Source organism: Elephas maximus, chromosome 4, assembly GCF_024166365.1.
Source record: "Elephas maximus indicus isolate mEleMax1 chromosome 4, mEleMax1 primary haplotype, whole genome shotgun sequence".
In the NCBI taxonomy this organism is placed as follows: Eukaryota; Metazoa; Chordata; class Mammalia; order Proboscidea; family Elephantidae; genus Elephas; species Elephas maximus.
In genome coordinates this window covers 185,904,905-185,924,167 of record NC_064822.1, presented here as the reverse complement: position 1 = coordinate 185,924,167, position 19,263 = coordinate 185,904,905, and the positions used below count along the sequence as shown (strand labels likewise).

The 19,263-nt window shown below is 41.4% G+C and overlaps 1 protein-coding gene across 1 annotated transcript in view; it reads right to left on the bottom strand.

Moving 5' to 3' along the window:
- Positions 1–19,263, bottom strand: part of MEI1 (meiotic double-stranded break formation protein 1) — a 124,230-nt gene that overhangs the window by 41,925 nt on the left and 63,042 nt on the right. Inside the window, exons 18-19 of the mRNA XM_049884513.1 lie at positions 15,113–15,281; positions 52–199 (exon numbers count right to left, since the gene is read on the bottom strand). Coding sequence (XP_049740470.1) covers positions 52–199; positions 15,113–15,281 — 317 coding nt within the window. The remainder of the gene's footprint in view (positions 1–51; positions 200–15,112; positions 15,282–19,263) is intronic.

The following is a 19,263-nucleotide window of genomic DNA, read 5'->3' as shown; positions in this document are numbered from 1 at the left end:
ATTAACATAAAGATGTACAGGAGGAGGGGACCCTGGGCGTTTGTTCCATACCTTATCTACAGTATCATCTTTGTCCTGGCAGACTGCAAGCAGATAGATGGAGGCTCTGAAGACCACTGGTGGGGGGGACTCACCCTGGTCCCGCAGAGACAGAAGGAAGCTTTGCACGGCCACAAATAACTCTGCCTCCAAGACAAACCTGTCAACCAAGGAGAGCCTGAGTGAGAATGGCAGAGATGCCAGGCCAGTTAGCTCTTGTGTCTTGCCTTGCTGTATCCTCCCACAGCATCATCGTCCCTCTGTCCCAGCATGTCCACGACCTAATGACACCCTGCACAAATAACGTGCTATTACTTGCAAAGCCTTGTCTCACACATGCATCACATAGTTCTAAGCTTTGTGGAAGGCTGTCAGGGGCCAGAGGCTCTTCATTTGCATTGGGAAGTGAGGCCTCTGCCTGCCACATTAGGACCGTTAAGGGGGTTCAGGAGACCAGTCCACCCATCTCTCCTTGCATCTCTTATCTATAAGCATTGCTGTGCTCAATGGGCTACTTTCTATGTGAGGGGGCATCAATACTTGTACATGTAAGGGAAGTGGTGGTGAGAAGGAGGCTGACTTTCCATTATATACCCTTATATACCTTTTAAATTTTGTACCATGGGCATGTCTTACTTAACAGATCAAGTACCTAAAAAAGTAAACATTTAAAAATGGATAATACTAAATGCAATGTGGCATCCTGGATTTTGTCTGAGAACAGAAAAAAGACAGTAGAGCAAAAATAGATGAAACCTGAATAGAGTTTAGTTAAATGTACCAATGTTGGTTTCCTGGCGTTGGGGGAATGATTTGCTTCTATGCCTCCCATCCAGGCTACCTAAGTAAAGTCCTTGGGCCTAGAACATTCTCTGATAAGGAGGCTGGGCATTGGGAATCGACTCGACGGCGGTGGGTTTCTTTTCTTTTTTTTGGTCTCTCTCATAGTTCCTTCTCTTTATCAGAGAAGCCTTACTCCTGTTCTGGACACAAGTAACTTTCTCTGTCTCTTATACCTGCTTAGGCACCATATGGCACCTGGCCAACCTCACTTCTGTATCTGTTCCCGGTGGGGAAGTCTCTAGTACTGCAGCACAAGAGGGGTGAACACCATAGAACATCTGGCCTGCATCAGCCACATACAGGATGAGCCAGTGGCCACGGAGACTGGCACCCACCAGTGAAGCTGATCTTGCTGTGTCTTGTCTTTATGTGAGTAAAGTGTTTCCCACGCACTGACAGACTGTGTGTACCGTCTTTTGCTGGCGATTGTGGACGCTGTGTCGACACTTAGTTTTGAGAAATGTATCTTGGTTATGTTAACATTTAGAGGAAAATAGGTGAGGGGTATATGGGAACGCCCTGTATTACCTCTGCAACTTTTCTATAAATCTAAAATCAGCCCCCCAAAAAAAAAACTTTATTAAAAATAAAATAAAGTGGATAATAGCCATAGTGTAGACTGTTATGAAGTTAACAAAAGAATAAGATAGGTTTATTAATACGTGTACTAGCATGGAAAGTTTTCAGGATATATTGTTAAGTTAAAAAGAAAAGTTGAATACCTTATATAATATCCTACTGTGTAAATCTTTTTATAAAAGCACACATATGCTTATATATGCAAAGACAAGTTTACACAGGATACCTAACAACAGTTAACTCTGGCAGATATATGCAGTGGTATCGTTACTTTAACTTTATACCCAAGCATTTTACTTAAATTTTTACAATAAGCATGATTTTAAGAAAAAACTTTTTAAAATCACACCGGTAAAGTGATTTTTGACAAGTGTGCCAAGATAATTATATGCGTGAAAATTAATCTTTTAAACAAATAGTAGCTGGACAACTGAATATTCATATGCAAAAGAATAAAGCTTGACCCCCTACCTCACACCATACACAAAAATTAATTAAAAGTGGATCATAAACCTAAATGAAAGAGTTAAAACTGTAATAGAAAAGAACTGTAGAAAAAAATATAGGAGTAAATCCTCATAAAGTTGGGTTAGGAAACGGTTTTCTAGATCCAACACCAAAGCACAAACAACAAAAGAAAAGATAAACTGGACTTCTCAAAATTCATAAACTGCTGTGCTTAAAAGGATACCTACCCATCAAGAAAACAAAAAGCTTACAGAATGGGAGAGGATGTTTTCAAATCATATACCTAATAAAGGTCTAGTATCCAGAATATAGATAGAAATCTTAAAATCTGACAACAAAAAGTGACTCGATTTAAAAATGGCAATGATCTGAAGAGACATTTCTCCAAAGAAAATATAAAAATGGACAGTAAGTACATGATAAGATTTTCCATTTATCGTTGTTGCTGCGTGCCATCGAGTAGATTCTGAGTCATAGCAACCCTACAGGGCAGAGTAGAGCTGCCTCATACGGGTTCCTAGGCTGAAATCTGTATGGGACCAGATTGCCAGGCCTTTTCTCCCACAGAGCAGCTGGTGGGTTCAAATCACCAACCTTTCAGTTAGCATCCCAGCCCTTAACCATAGCTCCACCAGGGCTTCTTCATTAATCTTTACCTGTTGCCATCGAGTCGATTCCGACTCATAGTGACCCTACAGGACACAGTAGAACTGCCCCATAGGGTTTTTAAGGAGCGGCTGGTAGATTTGAACTGCTGACCTTTTGGTTAACTGCCAAACGCTTAACCACTGTGCCACCAAAATAAGCCAAACCAAACCCATTGCCATCAAGTTGATTCCAACTCATAGTGAGCCTATAGAACAGAGTAGAACTGCCCCATAGAGATTCCAAGAAGCATCTGGTGGATTTGAACTGCAGACTTTTGATCAGCAGCCATAGCTTGTAACCACTACACCACCAGGGTTTCCACTGTGCTACCAACGTTCCACGAATCTTAGGGAGATGCAAATCAAAACCACAATGAGATACCACTTCACACCCACTAAGACTGCTACAATCAAAAAGACATGCGTTGGTGACGATATGGAGAAACTGGAACCCTTGCACATTGCTAATGAGAATGTCTAGTTACCTAGTGCTGCTATAACAGAAATACCAAAAGAGCACGGCTTTAACAAAGAGAAATTTATTCTTTCACAGTCTAGGAGGCTAGAAGTCTGAACTCAGGGTACCTGCTCCAGATGAAGGCCTTCTCTCTCTGTTGGCTCTGCAGGAAGGTCCTTGTCATCAATCTTCCCCTAGTCTAGAAACTTTTCAGGCACAGAGAACTGGTCCAATGGACCCGCTCTGCTCCTGGCGCTGCTTTCTTGGTGGCGTGAGGTCCCCATGTCTCTCTGCTCATTTCTCTCTTTTATATCTCAAAAGAGATTGGCTCAAAACACAATCCAATCTTATAGATTGAGTCCTGCCTCATTAACATATAACTGCTGCTAATCCCATCTCATCAACATCATAGAAATATGATTTACAACACATAGGAAAATCACATCAGATGACAAAATGGTGGATGATAACACAATACTGGGAATCGTGGCCTAACCAAATTGACACACATATTTTTGGGGTACACAATTCAATCCATGACAACATATGATCCTGCAATTTTATGCATGGGTATATACTCCAAAGAGTTGAAAACAGGTACTCAAACAGATACAGGTACATGTGTAGTCATAGCAGTGCTACTCACAATAGCCAAAAGTAGAAACAACACAAATATCCATCAATAGAGGAATGGGTAAACAAATTGTTCTTTGGAAGAAAGTGCTGACACGTGCTAAAACGTGGATGGCCTCGAAAACAGAAGGACAAATACTGTATGATTCCACTGATATGAAATATTCAGAATAGGTAAATCCACAGAGACAGTATGGGTGGTTACCCCGGGGGGCGGGGGTGGGGAAATGGTGAGGGGCCAGAGGAGTATGGGGAATAACTGCTTAATGGGTACAGGGTTTCTTTTTGGGGTGATTAAAATGTTTTGGAACTAGACAGAGGTGGTGGTTACACAACAATACGAATGTATTATATGCCACTAAATTGCTCATTTTAAGATGGTTTGTTTATTTATTTATTTTAAGGATCTGTAGTGAGGGATATCATTGTTGATGTCAGATGGATCTTGGCTGAAAGCAGAGAATACCAAAAAGATGTTTATGTGTCTTTTACTGACTATGCAAAGGCATTTGACTCTGTGCAGCATAACAAATTATGGATAACATTGCAAAGAATGGGAAATCCAGAACACTTCATGTGCTCCTGAGGAACCTGTACACAGACCAAGAGCAGTCATTCGAACAGAACAAGGGAATACCGCATGGTGCAAAATCAGGAGAGGTGTGCGCCAGGGTTGTATCCTTTCACTATACTTATTCAATTTGTATGCTGAGCAAATAATCTGAAAAGCTGAACTATATGACGAAGAATGGGTCATTCGGATTGGAGAAGAGTCATTAACAACCTGTGATATGCAGATGACACAACCTTGCTTGCTGAAAGTGAAGAGGACTTGAAGCACTTACTAATGAAGATCAAAGACTACAGCATTCAGTATGGATCAACATAAAGAAAACAAAAATCCTCACAAATGGACCAGTAAGCAACATCACGATAAATGTAGAAGATAGTTATCAAGGTTTTTTTTTTTTTAAATTTTTTATTGTGCTTTAAATGGAAGTTTACAAATCAAGTAAGTCTCTCACATGGAAATTTATATACACCTTGCTATACACTCCTTGGAAACCCTGGTGTTGTAGTGGTTAACTGCTATGGTTGCTGACCAAAAAGGTCATCAGTTCAAATCCACCAGGCGCTCCTTGGAAACTCTATGGGGCAGGTCTACTCTTTCCTACAGGGTCGCTAAGAGTCGGAATCGACTCAATGGCAGTGGGTTTGGTTTTTTTGGTATGTGCTCCTAGTTGATCTCCCCCTAATGAGACAGCACACTCCTTCTCTCCACCCTGTATTTCCGTGTCCATTCAGTCAGCTTTTGTCCCCCTCCTCCTTCTCATCTTGCCTCCAGGCAAGAGCTGCCCACACAGTCTCATATGTCTACTTGATCCAAGCTCACTCCTCACCAGTATCAGTCCAATTCCTGTCTGAAGAGTTGGCTTTGGGAATGGTGCCTGTCTTGGGATAACAGAAGGTCTGGTCTTTTTAAGGTCAGCATTCCACTGCTCTCCTGCTCTCTCAGGGGTTCTCTGTTACGTTCCCTGTCAGGGCAGTCATTGGTTGTAGCCAGGCACCATCTAGTTCTTCTGGTCTCAGGTTGATGTAATCTCTGATTTATGTGCCTCTTTCTGTCTCTCGGGCTCATATTTTCCTTGTGTCTTTAGTGCTCTTCATTCTCCTTTGCTCCAGGTGGGTTGAGACCAATTGACGCACCTTAGATGGCTGCTTGCTAGACACCACTCTCCAAAATGGGTTGCAGGATGTTTTCTTAATAGATATTATTATGCCAATTGACTTAGATGTCCCCTGAAACCATGGTCTCCAAACCCCTGCCCCTGCTACACTGGCCTTCAAAGCATTCAGTTTAGTCCAGAAACTTCTTTGCTTTTGGTTTAGTCCAATTGTGCTGACCTCTCCTGTACTGTGTGTTGTCTTTCCCTTCACCTAAAATAGTTCTTGTCTACTATCTAATTAGTGAATACCCCTCTCCCTTCCTCCCTCTCCACTCTCGTAACCAGCAAAGAATATTTTCTTCTGTGCTTAAATTATTTCTTGAGTTCTTGTAATAGTGGTCTCATACAATATTTGTCCTTTCGCAACTGACTAATTTCACTCAGCATAATTTCTTCCAGAGACTTCCATGTATGAAATGTTTCACAGATTCATCATTGTTCTTTATTGATGTGTAGTATTCCACTGTGTGAATATACCATAATTTATTTATCCATTCATTCGTTGATAGGCACCTTGGTTGCCTCCATCTTTTTGCTATTGTAAACAGTGCTGCAGTGAACATGGGTGTGCATATATCTGTTCGTGTAAAGTCTCTTATTTGTCTAGGATATATTCCAAGGAGTGGGATTGCTGGACCATATGGTAGTTCTATTTCTAGCTTTTTAAGGAAGTACCAAATCATTTTCCAAAGTGGTTGTATCATTTTACATTCCCACCAGCAGTGTATAAGTGTTCCAGTCTCTCTACAGAAGTTGTCAAGGATTTGAAAAACATTTCAAGGTGTCAAGGATTTCATTTTACTTGGATCCACAATCAATACCCACAGAAGCAGCAGTCAAGAAATCAAACAACTGCCCAGCTATCACCAATGACTCCCCTGACAGGGAACAAAACAGAGAATCCCTGATGGAGCAGGAAAAAAGTGGAATGCAGACCTCAAATTCTAGCAAAAAGACCAGACTTAATGGTCTGACTGAGACTGGAGGGACCCGAGAGGTCACAGCCCCCCAGACTCTCTGTTAGCCCAAAACTAAAACCATTCTTGAAGCCAACTCTTCAGACAAAGATTAGACTGGACCATAAGACATGAAATGATACTGGTGAGGAGTGTGCTTCTTAGCTCAAGCAGACACATGAGACTATGTGGGCAGCTCCTGTCTGGAGGTGAGATGAGAAGGCAGAGGGGGACAGGAGCTTGTTGAATGGACATGGGAAATACAGGGTGGAGAAAAGGAGTGTGCTGTCACATTGTAGGGAGAGCAAGTAAAGTCACATAACAATGTGTATATAAGTTTTTGCACGAGAAATTGAATTATAAACTTTCACTTAAAGCACAATAAAAAAAATACATATACATATATATAATAATAATACACACTGCACTTGACCCAGAAGGGGCCTTTCAGTTCTCACACTGCCAACTGCCTGTTAGATACCTAGTCGCTATTGTTAACAAGAAATTAAAATGCATAATAATTGTACACTTACTGTAAAAAAAGAAAAATCAAACAACGCATTGCATTGGGCAAATCAGCTGCAAAAGACCTCTTTAAGGTGTTAAAAAGCAAAGATGTCACCTTGAGGGCTAAGGTGCACCTGACCAAAGCCATGGTATTTTCAGTTGCCTCATACGCATGCAAAAGCTAGATAATGAACAAGGAAGACCAAAGAAAAATTGATGCCTTTGAACTGTGGTTTTGGCAAAGAATATTGAATATACTGTGGAGTGCCAGAAGAATGAACAAATCTGTCTTAGAAGAAGTACAGCCAGTATGCTCCTTAGAAGCAAGGGTGGTGAGACTTGGTCTCACGTACTTTGGACATGTTATAAGGAGAGACCAGTCCCTGGAGAAGGACATCATGTTTGGTAGGGTAGAGGGTCAGCAATAAAGAGGAAGACCTCAACAAGATGGACTGACACAGTGAGTGCAACAATGGACACAAACATAGCAATGCTTGCAAGGATGGTACAGGACTGGGAAGTGTTTCGTTCTGTTGTACATAGGGTTGATATGAGTCAGAACTGACTTAGATGGCACCTAAGAACAACAACAATTTTACGTATGTGAATTTCACCGCAATTAAAAAAAGAAAAAATAGATAAATAAGAAATGTTGGTAAAGATGTGGAGAAAGCGGAACCCTCAAGCATTGTTGGTGGGAATACAAAACGGTGTAGCCACTGTGGAAAACAGGCTGGTAGTTCCTCAAAAGTTTAAAAATAGAGTTACCGTGTGACCCAGCAATTCCACTTAGTTTGGTGGACCAATATTGAGCCTACTGCCTCAACTCTAAAAATGGCAGCCCCTCCATCTTCTCTGCAACGTCAATCCCTTGCCTTTTGACACTTAAATGAGTAATTTCGTTTATAAAGATCAGCACAAAGCTGGCTCCCGTGATGCAGAGATTAAAAATGTCCCAAATATCTAACTTTTCCAAGCTGCTGTACCACTCCATCATCTCTACCATCTACTACTCCCTCTTGCCTCAGTACTCTCCCTCCTGTGTTTGGGTTTCCTAATTTCTTGCAACATCTCACAAAACTCAAGGACCATATAAAGGAAATGGCTCATAAGGTTTTGCTGGCTGGCAAGTCCCAAACTTGTGGGTCAGGCGTAGACTTCTCTCTGGCCCTCAGTCTCTGCTGAAAGGCACTCAGCTTTCTCTCTCTGTGGGCTGGGAAGCTCACTCGCTGCCTCCTGCTGGTCTCTATTGCTGGTTTCTGCTGTGGGTATCTCCTTCTTTGGTGGTGGTGGTCTCTCCTCTTTTCTCTGGAATTGGCTCTCTTTTAAGGCAAAACTGACCAATCCCCATGGTAGGCCAAAATTACCCTAGCACACAATCACCTGGGTAGGAATCATAAGACCATGGCTATAAATGCCACACACAAAAGTAATTAATCCACTACACACTGCACCCCACCTGGTTCATCTCTACCTTTCCAACTGCTACTTTCCAGGTTCTTCTGAGTATCTTCCACCTCAACACAGGGTTAAGGGATGGTCTTCCCCAGGATTCTCTCTTTGACCCACCCCTTTCCTCAGCTTTTAGAGTACAGCTTGAAGATGCTCAGATCTCTGCCTTCATCTCAAATTTCTCTACCTTCATCTCAAATCTTGCTTCTGAGCTCCAGAGCCAACTGCCAAATAGACATCTTCAGTAACTCACCTAGCCTAGTAATTACCCATATATATTTTTAGATCTTGAAATTTACTTAAGTACTAGAGAAGGTATGTCAACTAGTTAAGTTCTTAAAAGCGAAATTGAATATACTGAATTTATAAATGCAATTAAAAATTTTGAAAATATTTAATCAAGTAAGTTTAAAAATGGGATCAAGTACTAAAGGTATCTTGTTGTTGTTGCTAAGGTGCCATCAAGTCAGTTCCGACTCATAGCGACCCTATGCATAACAGAACGAAACACTGCCTGGTCCTGCGCCATCCTTACAATTGTTATGCTTGAGCTTATTGTTGCAGCCACTGTGTCAATCGACCTTGCTGAGGGTCTTCCTATTTTCCACTAACCTTGTACTCTGCCAAGCATGATGTACTTCTCCAGGGGCTCATCCCTCCTGACAACATGTCCAAAGTATGTAAGACACAGTCTCGTCATCCTTGCCTCTAAGGATCATTCTGGCCGCACTTCTTCCAAGACAGATTTGTTCATTCTTTTGGCAGTTCATGGTATATTTAATATTCTTTGCCAACACCACAATTCAAAGGCATCAATGCTTCTTCGGTCTTTCTTATTCATTGTCCAGCTTTCAAATGCATATGATGTGATTGAAAATACCGTGTCTTGGGTCAGGCGCACCTTAGTCTTCAGGGTGACATCTTTACTCTTCAACACTTTGAAGAGGTCCTTTGCAGCAGATTTACCCAATGCAATGCGTCTTTTGATTTCTTGACTGCTGCTTCCATGGCTGTTGATTGTGGATCCAAGTAAAATGAAATCCTTGACAACTTCAATCTTTTCTCCGTTTATCATGATGTTGCTCATTGATCCAGTTGTGAGGATTTTTCTTGTCTTTATGTTGAGGTGTAATCCATACTGAAGGCTGTGGTCTTTGATCTTCATTAGTAAGTGCTTCAAGTCCTCTTCACTTTCAGCAAGCAAGATTGTACCATCTGCATAATCCTCCTCCAATCCTGATGCCCCATTCTTCTTCATATAGTCCAGCTTCTCAGATTATTTGCTCAGCATACAGGTTGGATAGGTATGGTGAAAGAATACAACCCTGACGCACACCTTTCCTGACTTTAAACCAATCAGTATCCCCTTGTTTGGTCCGAACAACTGCCTCTTGATCTATGTACAGGTTCCTCACGAGCACAATTAAGTGTTCTGGAATTCCCATTCTTCGCAATGTTATCCATACTTTGTTACAATCCACACAGTCGAATGCCTTTGCATAGTCCATACAACACAAGTAAACATCCTTCTGGTATTCTCTGCTTTCAGCCAGGATCCATCTGCCATCAGCAATGATATCCCTGGTTCCACATCCTTTTCTGAAACCAGCCTGAATTTTTGGCAGTTCCCTGTCGATAAACTGCTGCAGCCGTTTTTGAGTGATCTTCAGCAAAATTTTGCTTGTGTGTGATGTTAATGATATTGTTCTATTATTTCCACATTTGGTTGGATCGCCTTTCTTGGGAATAGGCATAAATATGGGTCTTTTCCAATCAGTTGGCCGGGAAACTGTCTTCCATATTTCTTGGCATAGATGAGTGGGCACCTCCAGCGCTGCATCTGTTTGTTGAAACATCTCAATTGATATTCCATCAGTTCCTGGAGCCTTGTTTTTCGTCAATGCCTTCAGAGCAGCTTGGACTTCTTCAATACCATCAGTTTCTGATCATATGCCACCTCTTGAACTGGCTGAATATTGACTAATTCTTTTTGGTATAATGACTCTATGTATTCCTTCCATCTTCTTTTGATGCTTCCTGCGTCATTTAATATTTTCCCCATGGAATCCTTCACTACTGCAACTCGAGGCTTGAATTTTTTCTTCAGTACTTTCAGCTTGAGAAATGCCGAGCGTATTCTTCCCTTTTGGTTTTCCATCTCCAGCTCTTTGCACATGTCATTATAATACTTTATTTTGTCTTCTCGAGAGGCCCTTTGAAATCTTCTGTTCAGTTCTTTTACTTCATCAATTCTTTCTTTTGCTTTAGCTGTTTGACGCTCAAGAGCAAGTTTCAGAGTCTCCTCTGACATCCATCTTGGTCTTTTATTTCTTTCCCGTCTTTTCAGTGACCTCTTGCGTTCTTCGTGTATGATGTCCTTGGTGTCATTCCACAACTCGTCTGGTCTGCGGTCACTAGTGTTCAATGTGTCAAATCTATTCTTCAGATAGTCTCTAAATTCAGGTGGGATAACTCAAGGTCATATTTTGGGTCTCGTGGACTTGCTCTGATTTTCTTCAGTTTCAGCTTGAACTTGCATATGAGCAATTGATGGTCTGTTCCACAGTCGGCCCCTGGCCTTGTTCTGACTGATGATATTGAGCTTTTCCTTTGCCTCTTTCCACAGATGTAGTCAATTTGATTTCTGTGTGTTCCATCTGGTGAGGTCCATGTGTATAGTCGCCATTCATGTTGGTGAAAAAAGGTATTTGCAATGAAGAAGTCGTGGGTCTTGCAAAATTCTATCATTCGATCTCTGGCACTGTTTCTATCACCAAGGCCATATTTTCCAACTACTGATCCTTCTTCTTAGTTTCCAACTTTCGCATTCCAATCACCAGTAATTATCAATGCATCTTGATTGCATGTTTGATCGATTTCAGACTGCAGCCGCTGATTGAAATCTTCTATTTCTTCACCTTTGGCCCTAGTGGTTGGTGCGTAAATTTGAATAATAGTCGTATTAACTGGTCTTCCTTGTAGGCATATGGATATTATCCTATCACTGACAGCGTTGTACTTCAGAATAGATCTTGAATAATTTATAATTTGTAAGTCACTTAAAAGCTTAAGAAAAAGCAGTCCTTTGATTTCAAAATTTTAATAAACTGTATATATTATAACAAAATAAAACCTTTTGCCACTGAGTCAATTCCAACTCAGAGTGACTCTAGAGGACAGAGTAGAACTGCCCCATCAGGCTTCCAAGTCTGCGATCATTACAGAAGCAGGCTGTTACATCTTTCTCCCACAGAACAGTTAGTAGGTTGGAACTTCCGATCTTTCAATTAGCAGTTGAGTGCTTAATCACTTCACCACCAGGGCTCCTTATAAATTGTATGTTGTTGTTCGGTGCCATCAAGTCCGTTCTGACTCATAGCGACTCTATGTACAACAGAACAAAACGCTGCCTGATCCTGCACCATCCTCAGAATCGTTGCTATGCTTCAGCCCATTGTTGAGCCACTGTGTCAATCCATCTCCTTGAGGGTCTTCCTCTTTTTTGCTGACCCTCTACCTTACCAAGCATGATGTCCTTCTCCAGGGACTGGTCCCTCCTGAAATATGTCCAAAGTATGTGAGATATAGTCTTGCCACCCTTGCTTCTAAGGAGCGTTCTGATTGTACTTAATCCAATACAGATTTGTTCGTTCTTTTAGCAGTCCAATATTCTTTGCCAACACCACAATTCAAAGGCATCAATTCTTCTTTGGTCTTCTTTATTCACTGTCCAGCATACGTTGTGCATATGAGGTGACTGAAAACACCATGGCTTGGGTCAGGTGCACCTTAGTGTTCAAGGTGACATCTTTGCTTTATAACACTTTAAAGAGGCCTTTTGAAGCAGATTTGCCCAATGCAATGCGTCGTTTGATTTCTTGACTGCTGCTTCCATGGGTGTTGATTGTGGACCCAAGTAAAATGAAATCCTTCACAACTTTTCTCCTTTAATCGTGACGTTGCTTACTGGTCCAGTTGTGAGGATTTTTGTTTTCTTTATGTTGAGGTGTAATCCATACTGAAGGCTGTGGTCTTTGATCTTCATCAGTAAGTGCTTCAAGTCCTTTTCATTTTCAGCAAGCAAGGTTGTGTCATCCGCATATCTCTGGTTATTAGTGAGTCTTCCTCCAATCCTGATGCCCCGTTCTTCATTTAGGTCAGCTTCTTGGATTATTTGCTCAGCATACAGATTGAATAGGTATGGTGAGGGTATACAACCCTGACGCACACCTTTCCTGACTTTAAACCAATCAGCATCCCCTTGTTCTGTTTGGACGACTACCTTTTGATCTATGTACAGGTTCCTCATGAGCACAGTTAAGTGTTCTGGAATTCCCATTCTTTGCAATGTTATCCATAATTTGTTATGATCCACACAGTCAAATGCCTTTGCATAGTCAATAAAACACAGGTACACATCTTTCTGGTATTCTCTGCTTTCAGCAGGATCCATCTGACATCAGCTATGATACCCCTGGTTCCACATTCTCTTCTGAATCTGGCTTGAATTTCTGGCAGTTCCCTGTTGATATATTGCTGCAGTCGCTTGTGAATGATCTTCAGCAAAATTTTACTTGCATGTGATATTAATATTGTTTGATAATTTCGACATTCGGTTGGATCACCTTTCTTGGGAATAGGCATAAATAAGGATGTCTTCCAGTCTGTTAGCCAGGTAGCTGTCTTCCAGATTTTTTAGCAGAGACAAGTGAGCACTTCTAGTGCTGCATTCATTTGTTGAAACATCTCAACTGGTATTCCATCAATTCCTGAAGCCTTGTTTTCGACAACGCCTTCAGTGCAGCTTGGACTTCTCCCTTCAGTACCATCAGTTCCTGGTCATACGCTACCTCCTGAAATGGTTGAACATTGACCAATTCTTTCTGGTACAGTGACTCTGTGTATTCCTTCCATCTTCTTTTGATGCTTCCTGTGTCGTTTAATATTTTCCTCATAGAATCCCTCAATATCGCAACTCAAGACTTGAATTTTTTCTTCAGTTCTTTCGGTTTGAGAAATGCCAAGAGTGTTCTTCTGTTTTGGTTTTCTAACTCTTTGCACATGTCATTACGATACTTTACTTTGTCTTCTCGAGCCTCCCTTTGAAATCTTCTGTTCAGCTCTTTTACATCATTTCTTCATTTCGTTTTAACTATCAACATTCAGTAGCAAGAGTCTCTTTTGACATCCATTCTGGCCTTTTCTTTCTTTCCTGTCTTTTTAATGACCTCTTGCTTTCTTCATGTATGATGTCCTTGATATCAATCCACAACTCGTCTAGTCTTCGGTCATTAGTGTTCAACGTGTCAAATCTACTCTTGAGATGGTCTCTAAATTCAGGTTGGATACACTCTAGGTTGTACTTTGGCTCTCGTGGACTTGTTCTAATTTTCTTCAGTTTCAGCTTGAACTTGCATATGAGCAACTGATGGTCTGTTCCACAGCTGGCCCCTGGCCTTGTTCAGACTGATGATATTGAGCTTTTCCATCATCTCTTTCCACAGATGTAGTCAATGTGATTCCTTTGTATTCCATTTGTCTGGGTCCATGTGTATAGTTACTGTTTACGTTGTTTAAAAAAGGTATTTGCAATGAAGAAGTCATTGGTCTTTCAAAATTCTATCTGTGATCTCTGGCATCATTTCTATCACCAAGGCCATATTTTCCAACAACCAATCCTTCTTCATTTCCAACTTCTGCATTCAATTACCAGTAATTATCAATGCATCTTGATTGCACGTTCAATCAATTTCAGACTGCAGAATTTGGTAAAAATCTTCAATTTCTTCATCTTCATCCTTAGTGGTTGGTGCATAAATTTGAATAATAGTCATATTAACTGATCTTCTTATGGGTATAGGGATATTATCCTATCTCTCACAGCGTTGTACTTCAGGATAGATCTTGAAATGTTCTATTTGACAATGAATGTCATACCACTCCTCTTCAATTTGTCATTCCTGGCATAGTAGACCATACGATTTACCAATTCAGAATGATCAAAACCAGTTCATTTCAGCTCACTAATACCTAGGATGTTTATGTGTTCCATTTCATTTTTGACAATTTCCAATTTTCCTAGATTTTTACTTTGTACATTCCACATTCCGATTATTAAGAGACGTCTTTGCCTGTTTCTTCTCATTTTGTGTTATGTTACATCAGCAAATGAAGGTCCTGAAAGCTTGACTTCATCCAGGTCATTAAAGTCAACTCTACTTTGAAGAGGCAGCTCTTCCCCAGTTGTATTTTAAGTGCCTTCCAACCTGAGGGGCTCATCTTCCGGCACTATGTCAGACAATGTTCTGCTCCTATTCATAAGATTTTCACTGGGTAATTCTTTTCAGAAGTAGACTGCCAGGTCCTTTTTCCTAGTGTGTCAGTCTAGAACATCAGCTGAAACCTGTCCTCCATGGGTGACCCTACTGGAATTTGAATACTGGTGGCATAGCTTCCAGCATCACAGCAACATGCAAGCCCCCACAGTACTACCAACTGACAGACACGTAAATAGTATGGTAACTATCAAAACCAAGGTAAAGCACTTAAGTCTTTTTTATGTGTGCAAACACTACTCTCAAGTATATCAAAGAGCTCTCACTAGCATTCTGGGCTTCTGTCTCTCTCAGCACTGTGTCTACGTACCATCTCACCTCCCCTTCAAAGATATGAGCCCCTGTGGGATACAACCCAGCGCCCAGCACCAGGCTTGAAGAGTGTGGCTCTGCAAATATTTATTGAACTGAACTGGGCTGCAGACACAGGCCCAGCACCCACCGCCAAGCACCAGCCCTGAGCACTGACCTGTCCTCATGGATGTAGGCCAGGTAGAAGAGAATCAGGATGCAATACTGTCTCTTTCGATCAGGTCCCTCCACATACTGGCAATCGGACAGGAAGGCAAGGCTTTCGGGGCCCCTGCTGTTTATCTGGGGCAGCCCATGCTGCAGAAGCTCAGATGCTGCAGAGAGTTCTGGGGAGGGAACAAGCAGGGAAAGTCAAAAAGAGAACATTGGAGAGCAGGTAATAAGCACACGAGTACCTACTACAGGCAGAGTACTGCACAGGGCAGAGAGGCTACATGTAGGACAGAAGGAAATCTGGGCCCTTTTCCTTTTGCAGCTTTCAGCCTACCAGGACACACTATAGTTAACACATGGAAGGACATGGAATTGCCTCAAAAAAGCTTCATTCATTTGACAAACTTTCACTAAGTAGCTGCTCTAGGCCAGGCTGTGAGACCCAGGTCCTACCTCCAGGAGCTGGCAGCTGGTGGGAAGAGACAGACATTTGCTATGCATGTGATGATTATGGCTTTCAAAGTAAGGGGGAAGGGATGACTAATGCTGCCTGGGGTGGGGTAGGCAAGCTTCACAGAGGAGGAATCTGTAGAAAGTGAACCAAAAGCAAGCAGAGAAATTCTACCTCCTAAAAAAATATCAGGCTTGCTGGTCTGACAGAGGCTGGAGAAACCCTGAGAGTATGGCCCCCAGATACCCTTGGAACTCAGTACTGAGGTCACTCTTGAGGTTCACCCTTCAGCCAAAGATTAGACAGGCCCATAAAATAAAACAAGATTAAATGGGCATACCAGCTCAGGAGCAAGGAAGAGAAGGCAGGAGGGGACAGGAAAGCTGGTAATTGGGAACCCAAGGTCTAGAGGAAGTATTGACATGTCATGGGGTTGGCAACCAATGTCACAAAACATGTATTAATCATTTAATGAGAGACTAATTTGCTCTGTAAACCTTCATCTAAAATACAGTAAAGTGTGACAAGGTACAAAAAAATAAGTTAAACATAAAAAAATAAAAAACAGGCAGAGAAGGGAGGGAAGAGAATCCTAGGGACATGGGACAAGGAGTTCAGAGGCCCAGAGGCAAGTTGTTCAGTGTGACTGGACCATCAGTGAAGAGATGTGGAGTGTCAGGAGTCGAGGAACTGTGTGATGTAATTTGTAGCTAGAATGTGAAAGACCTAGAATGCCGCTGAAAGAATTTGGATCTTACACTGAAGGGCAGAGATTCTTACATTTCCTATGAAACCTCTGTTTCATAAAAGAAAAACCAAAACCAAACCCACTGCCGTCAAGTTGATTTCAACTCATAGTGACCGTTCAGGACAGAGTAGAACTGCCCTATAGGGTTTCCAAGGCTGTAAATTTTTATGGACGCAGATTGCCACATCTTTCTCCCACGGAGCAACCGGTGGGTTTGAACAGCTGACCTTTCATTTAGCAGCCAAGCACTTTAACCACTGTGCAATAGATCTTTTTTTTTTTAATAACATTTTACTGTGTTTTAGGGGAAAGTTTACATAGCAAATTAGGTTCCCATTTAACAATTTTTATATAAATTGTTCCATAACATTGGTTACATTTTTCACAATGTATCAACATTCTCATTATTTCCATTCTGTTTGCTCTGTTTCCATTAATCTAGCTTTCCCGCCCCTCCTTAGCTTCTCATCTTTGTTTTCCCATAATGGTCACCGTTTGGTCTCATATATTTGATTACTTAAGGTAGCATAATATTGATGGGTGATATTGTTTATTTAATAAGCCAATCTATTATTTGGATGAAAAGTAACCACCAGGAGTAGCTTCAATTCCAAGTTCAAAGAGTATCTTAGGGCAATAGTCTTGGGGGTTCCTCTAGTCTCTATCGGTCCAGTAAGTCTGGCTTTTTTTAGGAATATGAATTTTGTTCTACATTCTTCTCCCTGTCCCTTTCCATTTGTGTCCCTGGTCAAAATGGTTGGAAGTGGTATCTAATTCTTCTGGTCTCAGGCTAGATGAGGCTGTGGTTCATGTGGGCTATTAGTCCTGTGGACTAGTGTCTTGAGTCTTTGGTTTCCTTCATTCTCTTTTATTACAGACCAGTAGAGACCAATAGTTATATCTTAGATGGCTGGCTCCATGGCACCTAACAACAACGGCTAATGATCGCAAGCATCTTTTCATGTATTTGTTGGTTGCCTGAATATCCTCTGGTGAAATGTCTATTCATGTCCTTTGCCCATTTTTTTGATTAAATTGTTAATGTTTTTGTTCAGTTGTTGAAATTTTCTATATATTTTAGAGATTAGACCCTTATCAGATATTTCGTTGCCAAAGATTCTTTCCCAGTCTGTAGGTTCTCTTTTTACTTTCTTGGTAAAGTCTTTTGATGAGCATAAGTATTTAATTTTTAGGAGATTCCAGTTATCTAATTTATCTTCTGTTGTTCATATATTTTTAGTTTTGCTTGATAGACTATGCTGAAAATTAGGTCCCCTAGTTTTGACTGTATGTTATCTTCTAGGAACTTATAGTTTTAGCTTTAACATTCAGGTCCTTTAACCACTTTGAGTTAGGTATCATGCATGGTGTGATGTATGGATCCTGATTCATTTCTGCAGATGGATACCCAGTGTTGCCAGTACCATTTGTTAAAGAGACTATTTCTTCCCCATTGAATGGACTTTGACCCTTTGTCAAAGATCAGCTGCCACTGATGCATAGATTTACTTCTGGGTTCTCAATTCTATTCCATTGGTCTATGTGTCTGTCATTGAACCAGTACCAGGCTGTACTGATTACCATGACTGTCTAGTAAGTTTTCAGATCAGGAAGTGTGAGGCCTCCTACTTCGTTCATCTTCACTATTGCTTTGGCTATTCAGGGTCTCCCTTCCATATAAACTTGAAGATAAGTTTTTCCATTTCATTAAAGAATGTTGTTGGGGTTTGGATTGGGATGGCATTATATCTATAGATGGCTTCTGGTAGCAGTGACATTTTCACAACGTTAAGTCTTCCAACCCATGAGCCAACAGGGCTCCTTTTGTAAAAGAAAGGGTATGTTAATATCAAAAGCATAAAATTTGAATAAAGTCAACTTTATGGAAAATTCACTATACCACCCTTATTTTCCACATTATACCATGAACCAGAGGAAACTCCATTACTATCTGACACTGTTCCACAGGCTGATGCTGGGAACCACAGCTAACAGCCAGGGGATTTTAGATGTTCAAGACTTGGGTTCCAGATAGATTATTACAGCAGTGGGTGGAGATGGCTAGAAGATGGGAGACTGAAAGCAGGGCACCAAGTTGCAGGTCCACTGGAAGGTCCCACTATGTCAAGGCAGTGGATTCAGGGCCAAGGCCATGGGCAAATACAGGGTGAAGATGGAGAATGTCCCATAGAAATGTGGTAGCAGAGCCAGGTGAGGTCTCATAATTCCAAGTTTAGTGCTTTCTCTACCAAACTACACCATTATCATTGTGACTATTGGCACTAATAACCTGGAGCCTCGCACATCTGCTTGTCCTTTGCTCCTGACGTATCAGACAAAGAAATGGTCAGGATGTAAGTTCTGCTGCTCTTTCTGGTGCTCTGAGTTGTGTCAAGGTCTTAGGGCCTAATGGGGCAGATGTGTTGGGCTTCTCTTATTCTGACAAGACAGGCGCCACTAGCTGCAGTGGAGCAGAAATGGTAAACACAAGAGGCTGCTGTGATGAGGCTGCCAACGTGTGTCCCTACTTCACCACCAGCACCTGGAATAGTCTCTGACACATAGTGGATGCTCAAGAACTATTTTCTGAATGAACAAAGAAATGGAACAGACTTCTCAAGAGAGAGTGAGCACTGGTCTCTGGAGGTGAGCAAGCAGAAGGCAGGAGGCCTGATGATGGTGATGACACTGAGAGATTGTGGGGGGCTGGGGATCGGACTTGATGATCTTTAGGATCCTTCCCAGTCCTGAGGTTCTAAGATGCCAGGAGCCTTGAATTCCATCATTTTCTGATTCTATTATTTCACCACCCTAGGAATTAGCCTATAACTCCATCATTCCATGATTCCTCTGGGCAGCTCCAAGCAAAAGGCTCTTATTACTTCTCGTAGTTATCTAGTGCTGCTATAACAGAAATACCACAAGTGGGTGGCTTTAACAAACAGAAATGTATTTT